At 43.0% G+C, this 21,118-nt stretch overlaps 1 protein-coding gene across 1 annotated transcript in view; it reads left to right on the plus strand.

Annotated features, from left to right (window-relative positions):
* LOC147665692 (adenosine deaminase-like) overlaps positions 1-20,737 on the plus strand; it is a gene marked incomplete at its 5' end in the record, with an annotated part of 91,548 nt that extends 70,811 nt beyond the window's left edge. Inside the window, 2 exons of the mRNA XM_086949585.1 lie at positions 7,716-7,845; positions 18,307-20,737. Coding sequence (XP_086805711.1) covers positions 7,716-7,845; positions 18,307-18,411 — 235 coding nt within the window. The remainder of the gene's footprint in view (positions 1-7,715; positions 7,846-18,306) is intronic.
* Between the last annotated feature and the right edge of the window lie 381 nt (positions 20,738-21,118).

Raw genomic sequence — 21,118 nt, forward strand, 5'->3', positions numbered from 1 at the left:
ATAAGATCCGGAAAGAGGTTATCCGAGGTCGGGTTGCCGGCCCGTTTAGTGTTCCCCCGGTACAGAAGTTTGTCTGTTCTCCTTTAGGGGTGGTCCCCAAGAAGGACCCAGGTGAGTTTCGGTTGATCCACAATTTATCAGCCCCTCATGGCCTTTCTGTGAACGATGCAATTGATCCAGGGGTATGTTCGGTGCGGTACGCATCATTCGATGAGGCCGTAGCCATTTTGAATCGCCTGGGGCCCGGGACGCTGATGGCGAAATCAGATATCGAGTCAGCGTTCCGTTTGCTCCCGGTACACCCGGACGACCAACGTCTTCTGGGATTCATGTTTCAAGGTTCGTATTACATGGATAGGTGTATGCCGATGGGGTGCTCTATATCTTGTGCATATTTCGAGAAATTCAGTAGTTTTCTACAATGGGTTTACACGAAGGAAACGGGTTTTCGAAATGTGATGCATTACCTCGATGACTTTCTGTTCCTTGGGGCCGCTGGGGATGATGAATGTGCCCGGGCCTTGACTGACTTTTGTGTTTTAATGAATCAATTTGGCGTGCCATTGGCACCAGGTAAAACTGTGGGTCCCACGACTTGCCTCGAGTTTCTCGGGATCGAGTTGGACTCTAGTGAGGGTTGTTTTCGTTTACCAGCTGCCAAAGTGTCGAAATTCAGGGCAGCCCTGCAAATGTGTATTACTGCATCTAAAGTTACGCTGCATCAATTGCAGCAATTGGTGGGGAAGTTGAATTTTGCCCTAAGGGTGATGCCGATGGCCCGCCCCTTCTCCCGTTCAATTGCCCAGGCGATGGTCGGCCTAAAAGAGGGTCATCATCGCACGAGATTATCGGCCGAGGTCCGCCAAGACATGCGTATTTGGTTAGCATTTTTGGCGGATTTCAATGGTCGAGTCGTCTGGAACAAACCGGCCTTGTCCTCTGAAGAGCTGGGTCTATGGACGGATTCAGCGGGAAGCATGGGTTTCGGCGCCATCTTCGGCACAAAATGGTCGGCACAAAGGTGGCCAACATGGTGGCATGAAGAGGGGCTGACGAGTAATATTGCTTTCCTTGAACTGTTTCCCATTTTGGTGGCCCTCGGAACCTGGCCCGATGGATTCAAAAATCACTCTGTCATATTTTGGTCGGACAATATGACCGTTGTAGAATGCATCAATAGTCAGGCAGCACGTTGTAAAATGATTTTAAGGCTGCTTAAAGAAATTGTCTTACTGTGTATGCAACTGAACGTGGTATTCAGAGCAAAACATGTCCCAGGGGTGATGAATCAGGCTGCTGATGCACTGTCTCGTTTTCAAATGCAGGCTTTCTCGGGTTTCCTTCCCTCAGCGGACCCAGAGCCAGCACCCTTTCCCGAAGCTCTCTGGTCTCTCGGTGCCCCGAACTTCGTTACCTCGTGGGAGAGAGTCTAGCACCAAGGACGAGGAAGGCATACGAAGGGGCGTTTCGGGCTTATTTAGCCTTTTTGGGGACTGAGAGAGGGGGGCTTTGGGGGCATGAGGATTGGGTAGTACATTTTCTGATGTCCTTGCGTAAGGCTGGGAAGTCGGTGGCTACAGCCCAGAGGCATCGTGCTGCCATTTCCTTTGTTGCCAGGGCTCATAATATCCAGGACCCGACAGCGTCTTTTGTGGTACAGAAAGCGCTGCGTGGGTGGCAACGCCTTGAGGGTCGCAAAGTAGATGAGAGGCGCCCGATAGGTCTGGATAGGTTGTCCCAGTTGCTGGCCACACTCCCCGCCATATGCTCGTCTCAGTTCGAGGCCTGTTTGTTCCGAGCTGCTTTTACGCTTGCATTTCACGGGGCAATGAGGATAAGTGAGCTGGTAGCAAGGAGCAAGCGGGATGTGGTGGGGGGTTTGTGCCGGGAACACGTTCAGATCAGGGGTGAGACGATGACTGTATCCTTTGTCAAGTCAAAAACCGATCAAGGTGGGGTGGGAGACTGCATAGTCATTCGCAGGATTCCAGGGTCCTCCATGTGTCCGGTGAAGTGTTTAGAAGATTACCTAGCACGAAGGGTGGCATCATGGGGGGGGACATTGTTGAGACACGCGGACGCCGCCCCACTGACGAAGTTTCAGTTTCAGCGGGTGCTCGCGATGTCAATTACCGCAGCGGGCTTGGACCCGGGTGAGTTTGGGACCCATTCCTTTCGGATAGGGGCTGCCACTGAAGCTACAGCCAGGGGTCTTAATGTGGAACAAGTAAAACGAGTGGGGCGTTGGTCCTCCAATTGTTATAAGAGGTATGTGCGATTGCACATGTTGTGAAGCTGTAATGATGTACTCACGCTTCTTGTCTTTTGTTTGGTTTTCAGTTACGCAAGCCTTCGAGGCGGGGCGGACTATGCAGTCGACCCAACACCAGGCCAGCGGTCAGACATCACCGGCTGTGAGAAAGGAGGTGTGGGTCGTGGGCCACTCATACGTGAGGCGTGCCGCAGACGTATTCGAAGCAGGTGACATGATTCACGTAGCTGGGGAATACGGGTACAGAATGTCCTTCTACGGAAGGGGCGGTCTCTGTATTGACCAGTTTCAGGCATTCTTTGAGGGTTTGTTAGGGCGGACGAGGTCACCGCCGTCTATAGTCATAGTACATTTAGGGGGTAATGATTTGGTCACCACCGGTAGACGACTTCTCCTGGAGGCAATGCTTTCCACTGTAAGTTGGTTGGCGAGGAGAGTTCCGGGGTGCATAATTGGGTGGTCTCATATGATCCCACGAAAAGTCTGGCGGGGGGCTGTTTCGATTCCTGCTTTGAACCATTCTGTTAGAAAACTTAATAACAAAGTGAGTAGGTTGTTTCGTTCCAGGACATTGCATTCTATCTCGCACGGTTGTATTAATGATGACAGTATGTATCTGGGGGATGGTGTGCATTTGTCTAGGGTGGGGAATGAGTTACTCATAGGAGACTTCTTAGCATGGTTAAAAACGTTGAAACATGACCTTTAGCTAGGAGTTTTGTGGGGGGCCCGGATAGCCGGTCAACTATCCGGGCCTGTGGCGGTAAGGTCATGATCGGTGAGCACTAATTAGTAGATCCCTATGAGTGGGCGTCACCCAACACGGATGGGAGCGCTCGGGAGAGGTGGCCATTGGCCCCTCAATGGGGAGGCGGTCCCTTCTAAGGATGGGTCGCCGGAAGTAAAGGAAAGGCGGTCAAGGCCCCTTCCTTTGTAGGAGGGGTTACAGCCCCCTCCTGGGGAATTTCCCGGGGCCAGTGACATCTGCGACGGCAGATGCGGTAAGTTGTGTGGGGTTGGGATAAGGTCTACGGTACCTTCTAGATACCTCACACGAGTATTCGAACGACCTTTAACTGGCGTCGAGTCTTTAGGTGCCCCCGTCAAGTCAAGGGAAATTGGTAATAGTTGCACTTGAGGTACGCCTCCGTGCTGTCGCCCAGCCCAAGTGGGAGGGGTAAGTCTGGTTAGGGATCTTGACACCGGTTATGACCTTGCCGTTGGCCCTTAAACGTTAGGTGTACAATTTCAATATGGCAAGAAATGTTTTGTAGGATGCTAGTTCGGCTAGGAGAACCTCTGTATTAGAGAATCTGTTAAGGTTAGCCAAACATCGCATCATGGTAATGAAATTGTACATAACATGAAACGTTTAATGTTTTAATTTTGTTTTAATAAATACGGCCGGGATGGTCACTCCATCCCACTTCCAAAAACTCAAGAACTGTTTCCGGTTTCCCTCCTTTGGGGATTGTGTTGAGAGGGGGTGGCGGGTATCTCGGCCATATGGAAAGGGGCGACCAACTTGGTCCCCCCGAACTTATGGCTGAGTGCCTCGATCCCCCCGGGAAGCCATTTTGGGGCGGGAGGCGCGTCTCGGCTGGTATGCCCGAAGCGGCGTAGCCGGGGCGCGCCTGTTCCCGCCCTAGAGTGGGCTGGCCTAGACACTGACGCAGCCAGCCACGCCCTCGGGGCAGGCAGGGGCGGGTAGACGCCCGCCCTGAAGACGGATAAAAAGGGACGCAAGACCAGAAGACATCCTCTTGTTCTTGTGCCCTGAAGCTGCACCTCCTCGCTGCACGTGAGCTCGGGACAGAACGAAGAGCCAATTTTGACCCACCCACCAGCCCCTGAAGACAGCCAGTTGTTTTTAATAAAGTTGATTAATTTTGTTGGTGTTCTCGTTTCCAGGTTGGAGTATCATGTTGATATTGAGTTAATAAAGAATGGTCTGTTTGAGTACGTTTTACCATTAAGGAGATTCGGATTTAGTGTTGAATTTTATGCATGCCCTTTCGGTCATAGTGGCCACTGTATTCTGAATTTTAGTTAGCACTGTCGTATTTATTTGGTAGGCGGTAAGGTCATGATCGGTGAGCACTAATTAGTAGATCCCTATGAGTGGGCGTCACCCAACACGGATGGGAGCGCTCGGGAGAGGTGGCCATTGGCCCCTCAATGGGGAGGCGGTCCCTTCTAAGGATGGGTCGCCGGAAGTAAAGGAAAGGCGGTCAAGGCCCCTTCCTTTGTAGGAGGGGTTACAGCCCCCTCCTGGGGAATTTCCCGGGGCCAGTGACATCTGCGACGGCAGATGCGGTAAGTTGTGTGGGGTTGGGATAAGGTCTACGGTACCTTCTAGATACCTCACACGAGTATTCGAACGACCTTTAACTGGCGTCGAGTCTTTAGGTGCCCCCGTCAAGTCAAGGGAAATTGGTAATAGTTGCACTTGAGGTACGCCTCCGTGCTGTCGCCCAGCCCAAGTGGGAGGGGTAAGTCTGGTTAGGGATCTTGACACCGGTTATGACCTTGCCGTTGGCCCTTAAACGTTAGGTGTACAATTTCAATATGGCAAGAAATGTTTTGTAGGATGCTAGTTCGGCTAGGAGAACCTCTGTATTAGAGAATCTGTTAAGGTTAGCCAAACATCGCATCATGGTAATGAAATTGTACATAACATGAAACGTTTAATGTTTTAATTTTGTTTTAATAAATACGGCCGGGATGGTCACTCCATCCCACTTCCAAAAACTCAAGAACTGTTTCCGGTTTCCCTCCTTTGGGGATTGTGTTGAGAGGGGGTGGCGGGTATCTCGGCCATATAAGCGCACAACTGACAAATGTAAGACAACTGTAGCAGGGTTTCCGTTCTCCCACAGAGCTGTGCACAGAGATCTAGAACCTGGGTGAGTTAGGGTGACCCACAACTCACCTTTGTTTCAGAAATCCCCTTACCAAGCTAGCTACAGTGTCTCATCGGTAGTAATAACTTACCAATGACTTAGACAATCCAGAACATGAACTTAGAGTACTTCAGGTATCGTGGAACACATGAACACTCTTTCGTTATATTATCATTCCAAACCGAAACTGGGAGGCAAAGAATACACAACTTGATGTAAATATATCAAACGTACAAACTATACAGATCTCTAGGGCCCTATTAACAAACTGCATCTTGCAGTAGATTTAGAGCGCTACAATAGAACGTCTACATTTCTACCAAATGCTGTTCACAGACAAAAGAGTGCAAATTTAAACCTCTTCTATCTTTTCAGTGGGAAGATCCTTACACATGTAAGTGTACTGCTTAATAACTATGGGAGGGACCAGGGGAGTGGCTGGAAGAAGGAGCATACTAAAATGGAATGGATTTAGGGAGAAGCAAGGAGTGGTTTAAGGAGGGTTAGGAAGGGGTTTAAAAAGAATAAGCCCAGTTCTGTTCACTTGACAAACCATTGATACTGCAATACCCTCCGATAGAAAATAATTGAGATAGGGACTTAAACAATATCCATATAGGAAGTAATGTTAAAATTAATACAATTATTTAAATACCTAAAAATATACATAAATATGATTCAAAGTTAAAAATAGCTAAAAATAAAAAATCGTTCCTATTCAATATTAAAATATGTTACATTCTATACATCACATTTAATAATTATTAATGCGTAATAAACGTATTTTATTACTCAAGGTCGGAATGTATTTTTTTATTTAAACTTCAGACAAATTATTTTTATTTAATTAAATATATTTATATTAATGAAGTCTTTGATTCAACACCATCTACATACTTCTAGAAGGATTATCCATATTATTAATAAGGAAACTGAGTGAATTACAGATTTAATATAATAGGGGGCAAGGAAGAACCCTGTGGATAACCTGACTTTACTGGTTTAGGGCAGAGGTAAAACAAGTTGAACTAACCTAAAGGAAGCGAGCCACTCATGCACAGTACCCTAAATATCTATATGGTAAATTCAAGCAGCCTACCACATAAAATGGCATTGCGGACATTGATGAACATTTGTGACAGAACTACTAAGATCAAGGCTTCAATACTGCTGACTTTAAATTGTAGTTACTCTAGATCCGATAAAACTACAAAGTGTAAAATCCTGGGTGAAACATGGCTTGCAGTGGATGAAGCAATGAATTTGCTTCTAACAAAGCTTTAAACAGGGAATGTTGCTGTTCTCTCAATAAGTTTGGCATTACAATTATATTTCTCAATTTTAAATTAAAAATAAATTCCCACCTACAGTGAAAAAATAACACACCAAGCATTAATAATGAAAAGTGATCTATATAATCAATTAGAAGTAATTAAATTATATTTAATAAAATGTATTGTTACATTATTTTAAAATGCAAAACAGTATTACATTACTTATTAATTAATTTAGGATTATGTACTGTTTTAAATATTTTATTGACATATTTAATTATATTTTTAAACAATTTTAAATAATTGGATTTGTATGTAACATGATTTCCCATGGGGTTTCATTTTAAGTCCCTAACTCCACTGATTTCTATGGGAGGGGTGTTGCAGTGGCCATGTGTGGTGCTGGGGTTACGTCAGCTCAGACATGGAGCTACCGTTTTTTTACCCTTTTGGCTGTAGTAACTTTAGAATTGCAGTTTGTGACTAGCAATGGGCTTGATTTTTTCTGGGTGGTCATATGTCACTTCCTAAACCCCTTTGTAACTCTCCCTAAAGAACTCTTTACTCCTCCCTAACACCCTACCATTTAGTAGTAATTATGCCCCCTTTTTCAGCCACTCCCCCAACTACTAAAACATATACTTACTTGTGCGGAGGCGGGGGTGAATTACTGCACAGAAAAAGATAGGAGAGGCGGAGGCGTAAACTTCGAATATAGGTTTGTGAATAGTATTTGTAGAAAAAGATCAGAGTTTTTGATAGGACACAAAGATTGCAACATGTACTAGCTTTTCAAACTGTACAGGTTTCTTTTCTAGACGTGGGCAGCTGTAAGAAGGAGGAAAGTAACAGAAGCGTATCCACTACTCAATGAAACCCTATCTGCTGAGGGAATAGGACCAACCAATCAATCTAAGCATCTTCCACTCTCTTGGGGGGAGATAATGATTTAAATCCTAGCAGTCTTTGAAATCCAAGGTTGATGAGAAAAATCTCAACATACAACACACAAATCGTAGATCAATTAAGTGACACAAGGTGATATGTTGTTGCATGACAAAACATTTAAGTGCAATCCACAATGCATCTTGAAAAGGTGTGTTTATGTAAAAAAAAACGACATTTGAATAGCCCCTCTGAAGAATATGCGTCATACAGCTTACTGCAGTAGGCAAAACAAAAAAGTGTGAAATTCCTAATATCAGTCATGAAATGCCATATCGAAAGCAACATGTGAAAATAAAAACTGCAACCGTTTTTCAACAGGTTTAAGAAAGATGGAGCAAATTTCTCTTTCAATACAGATGACCCTCTCATTTTTCAGTCGACACTGGACACTGATTACACAATAGCTCAGAAATATATGGGATTTACAGAAGAAGATTTTAAACAGCTGGTAAGTTGCCACTGCATACATTGTTACATATCGAAGTGAAAGGAATTGTCCTGATTCTACTCTGGATAATGCACAGGTGCCAGAGTCTACGCTTCTGAAGCTGGTCACATTTAACATGAATGAAATTGATGATTGTCTGCAAAAGAGCCCAGGCATTATGAAGGACTGGAACTTTATAAATGAAATTCTGAAGTACTCTCAGTGAAAATGTGGTATAAATCACATGCCATAACATTAATAGAACATAACACACGCGGCTGTCGAATGATAGCACATAACCCATTTTCAAAATTAACCCCTTCAAAGATATTATGTGTGATGGATTGAGACACCAAGGGCGTAGTTACGATGTTGGGTGGACTTGTATTCGCCCGACACCTTTGTGGTCTCGGGACTGACAGACATCCGGTCAGCGGTACCGACACCGCGATTACAATGCGACCACTTCTCTTTTGTCTATGAGAGATTGTACTGTGGCCGTAAACCGGCCGTAGCACAAGCTCCCATAGAGAAATGGGAGAATCTATTTACCCTGCACCGCATGGCAGGCACTTCAGGGTGCCTGCCACACAGTGCAAGGTTTAACAGGGGGACACCATAGGTGCCTCCTCGGCACCCAATCGGAGGCCGCAGGGTGAAGGGGGCCCAGTTAGGGCGCCCCCAATGTCGCTTTCCTACAGGCTTTCCTTGTCGGAAAGCCCAACATGGAAAGCCTGTCGGAAACCAACATCGTAATCCCTACGGTGGAACCGCCATCTATAGGGCCTCCGACTAGCCGATGGGCTCCTTGAGCCTGTCGGAATCTAGCCAGAATGACCAACCAGTTTCACTGTTGACCGCCTGCATTGTAATGCGGCAGTCAAAACTGAAACCGCGATAAGATTCGGAAAGCCTTAAACCACTCTCATCGTAATTAGGCCCCTTATGTCTTGTATTTGACTAAGGAGGAACTTAACTAAGTTCCATTTTTCTCTGGTATTGTCTGTCCAAGTCGAATTACTGTTTTAAATTTTCATTTGAGTGCTCGCTATAAATTCCTGTAGAATGTGTAAAAATTGTGGGGGAAAAGGCTATGTACTCTGAGTCTACCAGGGACATTGACAAAGGCTCCATAGCTGCAAGGATAATGATGTGGATTGCTCAGTAACTGAGGTGTTCAAATGTAAGCTGCCTTCTCGTCGAATCGTTTTTTCCCCCAACTTTCTTCATCCCTTATTTTAGTATGGGTAACGGATTCAGTAGCTTAGGGAACATGGTTGCATACAAATAAGATTTCAGAAATAAAATGAACAGTAGAAACAAATAACTTCAGAATTACCATGGAAGACTAGATTGCTGGTCACATTATGTGTCATTTTGTGGAGCTCCTAATAAGATACAGTCCAGTGTAGTTTGTCCTATAAAACCGCAAAAGTGAAAGAACCCCTCCCTCCTTTGTGAGTCATGCAACAGAAATACTAAGGCAACAATTGATAAAAGTGAAACAACTTTTTTCCTTGTATAGAACCTACAATCTATTCTCTGATCCATAGACCTCATTGCAATATTCTCCTTCTTCATAATTTAAATTTCACCGAGGAGTAATCCCACCTCTAAGTTCAGAACAACTCTTCTCCCCTTTCAACAAAGATAACAGAATCACATTAAAATAGCAACATTTCACAAATGTCCTGAATATTATTAATTCACAGCAATGACAACTAGTTTACTTAGCATCTTACTGTGACCACTCCTGATGCATTGGCAATCGTTAGATTTGTATTCAACCCAGTGAGCTGTGGATACTACGTTGCCACATATTTATCAACATCTTTATGAGATAATATCACTGCTTCACTTTCTCCCTATGGGGCACATCAGGGTATATAGTGTGATCAATGCCCCTCTCCAGATTTTCCAGGGCATGCGTCAGGTATGCCCCCTGTCGCCCCTTCTATTTTCCGTAGCCATGGAGCCGCCCGCGGCTAGGCTGCTGCACCACCATGCCCAAAGGGGACTGGCGTTTACCCCCGTGTGGTACTGGTGTTCCTATACACGGATGATGTGACACTTTACGTCAAGAACCCAAACGAAATTGTGTACCGCTTGCAGTGGACGCTAGGCCGGTGAAGTACCTGGGGGTATGGATTAGTTGAGATCCTGACAAACCCTGGCGCTCCAACTATGGGAAGTTCATAGACTGGCTGGAACAGCACACAAAGTGTTGGGTTGCGCTTCCTCTTTGCCTAGCCAACAGAGCGGCCATCGCTAAGATGGTGGTGCTGCCCAAACTCCTGTATCTCTTCACTTACATTCTGTTTCTCCTCACAGCTTGCTTCAGAAGGCGGCTGCGATCCAACATGGTGACTCAGGCATGGGCGGGCTGGCAGCCCCGTGTCGCAATGGAGGTGCTCCTATGGAGCAGGGAGGTCTCGGAGCTCCGGACCTTGAGCTCTACTATTGGTGTGCCCTTTATTCAGGTGATACTCACTCCGCCAATATTAAAAAAAAATTTGGACAGTTTAAGAAATGCGCTGTTTAGAGGTGGAACTAGGTCGACATGTTTCAGCAATACGTGGACAAAAGTGTCCTTGCTTTCTTCAGGACCTTATAACAAATAAATGCTACTGCATATACAAAAGAAATAATAAGTGACAACTAAGACACAAAGTTCACAGACAAGTACTAAGATCACCTGCAGTCTCTAGGTGAAGTCTTGTCTGGTTTCTTACAGCTATGTCGTTCACTAAAAAAAAGGGGTTAGAACAAACAGGGTCAGATGCCAGAAAGAATGACTTTGCACACACAAACAAACACCCAAAATCGCAAGGTCTAATATATATAGACCTTAGACTAAGCCTGACTATTAGTGCTGGCCTCGGACACTCACATCCGTAGTGTAATCAATTTACCATGTCGGGATATAAAAATTATATGCCCAAATGAAGGAGAGAAAAAAATGATATGTTCCACCTCTAGACAGCGCATTTCTTAAACTGTCCAAATTTTTTTTTAATATTGGCGGAGTGAGTATCACCTGAATAAAGTCTGTTCTCTACTCCCTCATCCAATTTTAACCACATCGATGCTAGTGTTATTTTTCTCCAGCGCTGGATTCTCAGATTTACCATTGTTCATGACGAGCTCAGCTCGTCATGAGTGTATGGAGGTGTACACCATGACGAGCTGAGCTCGTCATGAGCGTCCAAGGAGTTAAACACAGTTTTCCATCTTATTTTTTCACACACTATTTTTCCTGCACTGCACTCCTCCAGTCACACCGCACCCCAACACTTATTGGTCTCGAAAAGTGGTACACCATACTACTGTTTTTTCAGTAGAAGAGATCTATTCTACATCTCGGTCTCCTTCTCCTTGAAAAAAACACATCTGTGTGGATGGTTTTGGAAGAATCCCAGATGATGAAGGGCGGTTCCGAGTGGTGACTGATGGGTATTCTCTGACCATCTACTATGATGTCATTGAATACCATTTTTATAGGTTAGTGAAAGGATTTTTAGTTGTCTGTTTGATTTTCGCACACTACAAACCCACTCTCTCTTTCAGACCCTCTGGTACTCTTGTGTTGTTCTGTATCTTTGGGGACTGTTCCCAGAGTTTGGTCTCTAAATATTCCCCCGGGTCCTACCCCACCGTTCTGTTGTTGTTGCATTTTCTGATATACCATTGTTCATGACGAGCTCAGCTCAGCTCATGATAGGAACGTTTAAGTATGCGTCCTGCAAACCAATGTTTGCCAGAAAGTCTTACACAGAGACTAGTAGAATGATGCTTTGCAGTGTAATCTTTAAAAAAGGAACAAATCAGCTCCATCAATTAAGCCTCTTGAAATAGAGCACCGGCCAATAGCCTCCTGACACTTTCTGGACCAAAAATAAGATACACACCCCAACTCCTTTTGACTGGAGGGACGGGAACAATTACATGTTTGAACAGTAAGGCCGAGACGATGTCCCACCAAACCTTTCGCTTCACAGTGTCCTTGAGGACGGGAGGGTGGATGCACCCAGAGTCAGGAGGCAGAGAGACAAGGACTGTAGTGTCCGTTCTGAACAAAGAACGGAACCCATCAATCTGTGACAGAGGTTTCCCAAGCATGAACAAATTTTATGACCCTTACTCACACTTTGTCCAAGGCCAGAGTGCTGGAGTAGTCAGGAATTCTGTTAGGATGGCCTTGCCTTGCTGGACCCGCCTTTCCAGGTTTAGGCAGCGGTTACCTGCAACTGTATGAAGAATAAGACTTAGAGTCCTCCTTGGTATAGTCCCCAGTCTCCCGGATCCAGGGCCTGAAATTCTTACCAGATGACAACCGATAGGACCAGGAATGTTTCTTACCTTGAATGATGTCCATATCATGTTATCCAGGCGTTCCCCACAGAGTTTGTGACCGTCAAATGGGTGCTTCTGGAAGGAGGCTTTTCCTGAGAAATCAACCTTTCAATCCCGGAGCGACAAATTCCTCTGGGCCATTTATATGGAGCTGGAGGCTACAGATGCCGCTTTCCTGATATCCGAAAAAATGTCAGTCATAGTTTAGATTGTTGCTCCATCTGAACCAAAATATCAGACACATCAGTCGCATCCTGCATTTCTTCAGTCAGAGAGTCAAAATCCTTGACCAAGCACTGAGACACGAGAACCGCATAGGATGCTACCCTGAACACCAGATTCGTAGCCCCAAAACATTGTTTCAAGCCAGAGTTCACTTTTTTATCCACTAGATCCGCTGGAGAATAGACAACAGGGTTCAAGGGGAGCAAAGATTGAGTGCACTTTAATGGATGGAGAGAGAACATCCACCTCCTCCAAAGCATAGGATTTTTGCAGGAATTCAGGAACCTGAAACCGATTCAGCTCCTTCCGACCCTGAATATACGGTCTTTCATTTTGGGGTAAAGAGGAAGAGCCACCGAAGTAGGCTTGGCATACTGTGCAAATAGCCTCCCAGCATTATCGACAGCAGGCAGTGGATCCAAACCTAGGTTGTCCCGGTTATGAAAAATAATAGCATCTAACCGATCTCTGGAAATGAATTTGCAATCAGATGCACCGGGTCTCCCAGACAATGAGTCACTCTCAGTATCAGTGTCCACATCCTTATGGCAGATGCTGGTGTCTTAGGATTGGGAGGTTTGAAAGCCAAGGCCCTCACCACGGCTTCATCAATCAACGCCTGAACCTACCTGGCCTTCAGAATCAACAGAAGAATGACCCTCGTGTCGCAAAGGCATCCCTCCATCATCAGCCTCAGAAGGAGGAGAGGGAGAATGCTGGTTCTTACCCACTTCTTTTTGTCTTCATGTTACAATGAAGAAAATGAACATCTAGTCCTTGAATAGTCCCTGGATTACTCCATTGCTCACCAGGAAAGCCACAGACAAAGCCCTCCAATAAATCCAGGCAAGAGAAAAAGGGAATCAATCACTCAAAACTGTAGCCCGCTATAGATTTATATAAGCACTCTTTAACTGCAGGACTGCTAAGTAGAGAAACTCCATGGAAAATTAGGAAAGGGAAGCAGAGCAGATAACAGCTCAGCGTCATATGGATGACGTCAGACACTTCCCCACTCATCATCAGATAAAAAACAAGCATTGGCATAGCCAATAGGCTCGCCTTTGGGACCTTATAAGTGTATTACCATCACAAATAAAAACAACAATGTAAAAATATCCGTTTAGGCTTCCATAACTCCAGGTGTGGCTCAGCTGCTGACAAAGGGGGTTCGTGGTTTTGCTTCTGTAAACAAAGTCAGTGACAAAATGAGTGCCTACTGGTGATTCTCGTACAAATACTATACACAAACTAGACCTATTGCATTGCAAATGCTTGTTATTCTTGCTGGTAGTCTTCACACATTGCATAACGTTAACATATGATTTTTATTGAATAAAAGCACTTTTTACGCTGAGTGTGAGAAGGTTGTCCTTTGTGGCAAAATGATACTGGGCGGTTCTCCTGTATCCCACACTCCTAGTGTGGATTGTGGCACTCGGACAAAACTGAACCAATGCAAATACTTTTATGTTTGGTCCACAATATTTTTTTTGTAAATATTCTTGTACTTTATATTACAAGTCTGTTGATAATTTTGGTTCTCCAAACTTTAAAAAAAAAAATTGGGATCGGGAATTTTTTTATATTCTGTCATACAACCATTTGGTGAAACAGAAGTTGCTTTTTTGGCTATTTTCAAACACATGCATGTCTGCCTCAAGTATGTGAAATGTCTCTTTGTGCATGGAAAAGTCCCCAAAATTGAAGTTGACATAAGAAATTGAACCGTGGCAACAGGAATAGTTGAGCATCTAACCAGTTTCCCTACCTCACAATTAACTGTACCACATGCTGAGCAAGCATAGAACCTACGGTCTCACTTTGCTTACCAGAACAAGTGTCAATCTCAGTAATCAATGTAAGGCCAAATATGCAGCAACTAGGCACTCTACATCTGCAAAATACAAGTTTTTCACACATCTATCCATTGCCATGTTTTAATAGGAAATTGAAAGAATGCCACTAATCCGTATATTCATATTCGGATTAGTTATGTGGCCATGCGAATATTGTCAGTGTTATTTTAATGACAATATCCTAAATAAGCTAACCTTCAGTCCAAAAAACAAGATCTACCATATTTCTCTTCATAAGGTCATTGTAAACAGCATCGTCCAAAAATAATTAACAAGTGCAAACTCCGACCTGTGATATTTGAGATTGGAGGGGACTGTTTAGCCGTAGGACTTGGTATTTTAATACCAGTGATCAATATAGTCAAGCCCTCAAAGTTGCAATTTGTTTTTTATGATAGAGTTCTATTTTCGAATGGGCTCTTTTCTATAATCTACACTCCTCATCCTTTGTGCAGTCTACAAAGGTGATTTGTTTGAAAACATATTTCTTTTAGAGTTATATCTGAGTAGTCAGCAGAAAACGCACCGAAAGAGGCATCAAAGTTATCCGGGCCCTTTCATAATTTGCGGTGAATTTACACGGTGAATGGTAGGAATTAAAAGGTAAGTCAAAATTCCATTAAATGAATGTTTCAAGCCCTGGCAATTTCTTTCTTTACAGAAAACACAGTGCAAGACAGATTACCAAAACTCTGCTGTGTTTCATTTGAGAGCATGTAAGCCTCCCCCCCACCGAGTTCTATGTCTGGCGATAAACATGTAGATCCACAGTGGGGCAGGACTGTAAAGCGTGTTGTCAAAGTTGCTCACTCTTTGATTCCACCTCGCTGCTGTCAGTCATGGTTCACAGCCTGACAGTCCGGCTCATTCATCTTCTTACGGCTTGGGATTCTCCCGGTCCTGTCCCCATCAGTGGACTTCTGTCCCCTGAAAACTGCTTTCAGGGGAATGGGAAAGTGTAACAAGCATTGGCCGCGCGGCCGTAAAAGTAAAGCAGCGCAGCCGCGAAATGACATTTTTTAAAAAACGCAAGTGGTGAGCGAGTGGTGTGCACGCACGTCACCGCAAGTGCTACCTTGCCGGCCACCAGCTTGCTATTACGCGCATGCGCGCATGATAGAAAGCTGGTCACCAGGCAAGTAGCACTTCTCAAAGCAACTACTAAATGTCTCGGTCAGGCCAGCGCATGCGCTGGATCAGGCCGAGACCTAAAAAACACCTTGTGGCTCCTCTTCCTGATGCCGTTACAAAAACGGATCACAGTGAAGATTGGTATTTGCAGTTGCGGTGCATTTCAAGGCTGCTGCATGAGGCAACTTTGCAGGTAATGGTAAAATGGTACCGGAGTGCTTCAGTGAAAAAATAACTTGAGACATTTTTACATTAACTAAACATGCAACAAAACTTCCATTATGGAAGTTCTCATTGTAGCTGCTGTGTAATTGTGAGGGGAAATTGGAAATCCATTAGAAACAAGTGTGTGGCTTCTGCTTCCCACCTATGCTCTCACTTTATGTCCCGAAATGTAAGATACAGTATTAACCTTTAATGTAGTAAGGGAGACAACGAGATAACAATCTACTGCTTGAATAGCAGTATCAAAAGTGAAAAACTGTTATCATCTTGGCCTCATACTTCACCAAATTGTGTCATTCCAGGCCGTTTTTTCTATTTCGACATGCCTCCTTTTTCTTCATTCTCATATAGGAGAACATTTTCAAATACGAGTTCAGGACGTGTACTGTAAAAACATTTCTTGTCTTTAATAAACTTAATGTTACCCCCATGTATAATAACAACATAGGCACATTTAGGGTGCCCATGTCAACTGACTTTCCTCTTTGTCCACCACTGGCACCATCATCGCTGGTGGGAAGGAGGGCATAAATATTGCCTCACCACCATTTCTTTTAAGTTTTCTATGGGATGGTTAACCACCAGCAGTCTCAAGGAGGGTAGGCTTTCCTGTCACACCATGAAAGTAGAGTTTGCTTACTTTGATCACTCTCTTCAATTCAAGGCAGGCATTTACACCCACCACTTTCAAAGTTCACCAGCCACCACTGCCTACGATTCCCGCTGGTCCTAAAGTCCCTGGGCCAAACACCCACATCGTCTCTTCCTGGCAAGGCATACAAGAAACAGGAAGTAAGGAGGGCGGGAGGGAATTTTATGCTTTGAAAGGGTCGTGAGAGTCACGCAGACCTCAAATTGTGAGTGATCTAAGCGAGATGTACGAGGACATAATGACTTACAATCCCGAGTGATAAAAATATTTGCTTCAAAATGTGACTTTCATGCATGAAATATTTGGAGCATTATAAGCAATATGTTGAGGCCCTCAGAGCTGACAGTCATAATAACTTACACTCAAATGTGCAATTCTTTTCCAACAACCCTTTTAAAAGCTCGATTCAAATAAAAACTCTGTTATAAGGCATGTGCATCTCACCGATCGCATGATTTGCACTCAATTATTGGGATGCGGAGCCCCAACAATGGACAAAAATCAAAAGCATAGTTGGGTTTGATGCACGTTTACCTTATCAGTTGCCATATATAACAAACTTCCTTCCATACAGATGTATATAATTCTTTTCGCAGGTCATGCCTCTGTGCTCAAATTTTATCAATGGCCACTCTAGGGCTGAACTAGGTTTATATACAGATTTCGCATAAATCAGTATATCGTCTAAGTATAAATTAGTAGATCGTCTTAGTTTATCATCTCAGTAGCAGTGTTCAAACTGCCTAACTAAGGGTTCATAACCCACAGCAAGGCCAGTTTCGCAGAGGTGAGAACAAAATCATTGAAAAACTGGTAGGCTCACTGAAATGTAACAAAAGCAGTTAACCGTTTTGACTCCCTAGCAAGCAAAATCTGATGTTTAGGCCACTACGATGGAAAAGCCCTTTGAAAATGTGTTAAGATCCCCTGCCAAGCAAGTTTTCCCCTGTAACTATCCTTTGCCCAGATTCTAGGCATGGTGAAAGTGTTGGTTTCCTCAAAGGGTAGTTAATACCTGCATTCTAAACCTGATTGTAGAGGTGATCGTGTTATTCAGCATAGGTAACGCTGTATTCATCTTTTGAAAGCACATTCTGCCTACCTGATGTTCTCATTGTACTCTTTCTGTATCGAGTTTCCTCTCCTGGAGTAATAGGGCAACATCCCACTTATGAAGAATCCCTAAAGTCCTCGTACCTCTATATCTAGGTTATGGAAGAAGCCACGCAACCCCCCCCCCCACCCCCACCCCCCCACTCCCAAATTATTTGTCACCCTCCAGGCATGCCAGGTGGGGTTAGACAACAAACATTAAGCGTTCCAGACATTTTTCATGTTACAAAAGATCCATGTTGCCCATCATCGTAGGTGGCTGTTACGGAGCACGATCCTTCAGCCGTGAGACAGCGATATTGCGCTTTATTTGTATGTGATAACAGAGTGAACTTAATTCAGCTGATATCAGGGATCGCTGTATGTTACAGTTACTTGATGGTCAGTACATTTTACTATTACTCAGGCCTATCCTAATGCTTGTCTTTGTTGGCATTTCTCAGCTGTAAGGCCTGGTACAGAGCAGAGGCATGACTTCTAATCCAACTGGTCCTCATCACGATACTTATGCACCATCAGCAGCTGTTCGTGGTCAGACCTTCTGTTGATCTGGTAGCTTTGGTGCAGTTAGGAGAATCAAATGGAGGATACTTCTGTTGTTATACACACCAGGTCCCGGGAATCACAAGGCAGCCATCTTAGATAGGTTTTCACTGGAGGGTCTGTGCTTGAGTACCAACCAGTTCCTTGGGAAAGACTGTGATGTCAAAGAGGTGATTGAGGAATAGTGAAGATCAACAGTGAATAATAAGGGCGTATTGACACTTCCAGTAGCAGGACCATATTTAGTTTAGGGCTGCAGAGAATTTGTGGTGTTGTTTGTTATTGCCATTATGAGTGCCTACATTGATACTGTTGTTCTGTGCATTTACCAATTCCAGATCTAATTTAATATGAACATTTTACATTAACACTTTTTTGCAGAATATTAATGCAGCTCGATCCAGCTTCCTCCCTGAGAAAGAAAAGAAGGAACTTCTTAATAGATTGTATGAAGCTTATGGAATGATTCTCGACACCGCCTTTTAAGCACAATTGGAAGAAGTGAACAGAAACAGCTCAGGCTCCCCCAGCTTCAACCCTAAGATCCAAAACTTCTGGCATCACTTCATTTTAAAACGGAGTTTGAAAAAACAGGAAATGGAGCGTTTGACGCTGACAAACCTTTCCTGCTAAACAGTATTTTTGTATTGTTTCATCATGCCTGTGGACTCTACCTCAGTTAAAATTATAACCTACGCAATTTATAAGACAGTGTATGTTGCATAAAAAAGTTACCAGTGTATTGTGTGTTCGATTCTGGATTATACGACCTCCTAGGATGTGCAAAATTATTTCATCGCCAAGTTCTTAACATTGACTGATCATGTAACCGTGAAGTTTGAGTACTGTGCACAACTATGAGAGTGAAGTTACCTGCAAGAAATTGATTAGCAGGATAATTTTCCAGCAAAAACTTGTAGGCTATTGGATTGTTTTTCCCTCACGAAAACTTAATGTGAAATGTTTTTTTACACCCATTTTTAAATTTCATCAATTTCCTAAAGTTCATGAATTTGAGCAACGTTTTAGAAAAATCATTACAGTAAGAGTGAGCGAAATTAGATATCTTCAACCATTCCTAATATCAGGTTAGTTCTCTACTCTCTTAAGGCCATTACAGAAATGAGGCCCTATTATAAAAAATAAAGCTCTATCTTTTTATAGCAACACTCGGTCTCAGTATAAAATACAAGTTATTCCATCACCTTAGTTGACTGGTTGATGCTGGTTCTACAGTGCATAGGCGAGATCAGTGTTGATGTTCCATACATGAAGATTTACCAGTCTATCTCTATAACAGAAACTAAACTAGTTAGTACTGCAATTGCACAATTTATTACCATTAAAATCAACCTAAAACTATTGAAAAATTCCATTAAAAGAATGTGACAAAATCAATAAAGTCGGTTCTATCTTCACGAGGCTGTCTGAAACAGATAAGTTGGCTATGATTAGGATCTGAGATCACAGATGATTTTGGACTGTGATTTCCTGGACTCAGGTGCAACTCTGCCCAGATTGATCCCACTCACAAAGAGGTTGTTTAAAATTAACCAAAACTTGAATATCTATAGGGTGGTCTATTCATAGGATGCATGATCTGATCGTCAAAGAAATGTTCACATTTAAAAAGAATACTGCCAATGTTCGTTGCTATGTGTAGGGTGTTTAAGAATATTCTCTTAAATTGTACAAATGCTTAAGATTAAACCAAAAAAGGAGTGGAACTAGGTCATTTATCGAGACAGGTAATTGATCTCATTGACGTGGAGCATGTCAAACCAGTCTCCTTAAACAGGAGACAAAATGGGTATCCTGGTCAGAATTAGCTCACCATGCCTACAAGTACCTACTTGTTTGGTGAAACTACAGTGATCTATGATTCTGCACCAGTGCCGTTAAGGAGCGGAGACCAAAATGGTCTTTGGAGAACCACAATAGAAACAAAATATGATTAATTAATGTTCCAATGTTGTGAAATGAATGCCACAGAAAGCTGGATGACTTATTTAAAGAAAGGTTCGCCAGAATCATTTATTTCCTTCAAATATTGACAGTGCCATGTCGATTACTTTGTTTATAATCCTTTTATGTACACAGTGGAATAATAAAATGTGATACATCAATAGAAAAGCCCATGAAAAAAGAACAGTGAAATCTTTTTGACATTGAGAACACCTACCTCATAGCTTTATGATGTTGTTTGATCATACTTAGCAGGCCTCGAAAAATCATAAACATGTTATTAGATCTGCAGGTCTAGTGACTCAAATGATATACTAGACCTATTTGTAATGCGGTTGACCAATAAACTGGTTCCAAATTATGTGAACGCGGGCAAGTATTTAAATTCAGTGAGCCGCCTTTTTCTTCATTACCACATTTGAGAGCACCTTCAAATGTGAGAGTTCAGTTCAGCATGTCTGCTGTACAGAAAACTCCTTTGATTTAATAGAGTAATCTTTCATTCCATATAGAATACAAATCTAGCTACAGTATACACATGACCCCTGATTTTGCCCATTAGTTCCTTAACTGCATTGTCCTTAGGGCAGGGGCGCAGGACTGTTTCTCAAATCATGTTTAAAAATTATCACTTTTAATAATTACATAATTAAAGCATGAAGTGGTAGCACACGGTCATTTGTAATCAGCAAATTTTACATTGAAATGGCTACAAACATTCCCACTGACATGCAGTTTTACTGATAAAAGTATATAGTGTAAAAACAATGTTTGGAAATAGAATTTCAGCAAATGTGTCATTTGCATATCACCAAGTAAAGATTTCCTGTTTGTTTTGCTCCTATTTCACTTTTTGTTTGAATCACCATTCTTAATTATAAAAAAGTGCTTTAATAATTTCTGATATAGTTTGAAATATTAACAGGCTATTTATTTAAATGTTATGTGTTAGATAAAAAATAACTGACATCTTCAGACAGCTCACTTGACAAAAACGTCTAACTCTAGTAAGAGATAGAAAAATAAACAAACTTTTCTAAGCAGCAGTTAGCAAAAAAGACTAACTGACATTTGACATCTTTCCTTGAACAGCCAGCAAATGTGTCAAGATAAAAACAATATTTAATGACATCTTTGTTGCTCATTCACTTTCTGAATGAACAGAACAACTGCTCATTTCCAGCCTAAATTCACTCTCCAGATGGGCCTAGTAGGTGCTAAAAATAGC

The sequence above is a fragment of the Lissotriton vulgaris genome, unplaced genomic scaffold (assembly GCF_964263255.1).
Source record: "Lissotriton vulgaris unplaced genomic scaffold, aLisVul1.2 SCAFFOLD_260, whole genome shotgun sequence".
In the NCBI taxonomy this organism is placed as follows: Eukaryota; Metazoa; Chordata; class Amphibia; order Caudata; family Salamandridae; genus Lissotriton; species Lissotriton vulgaris.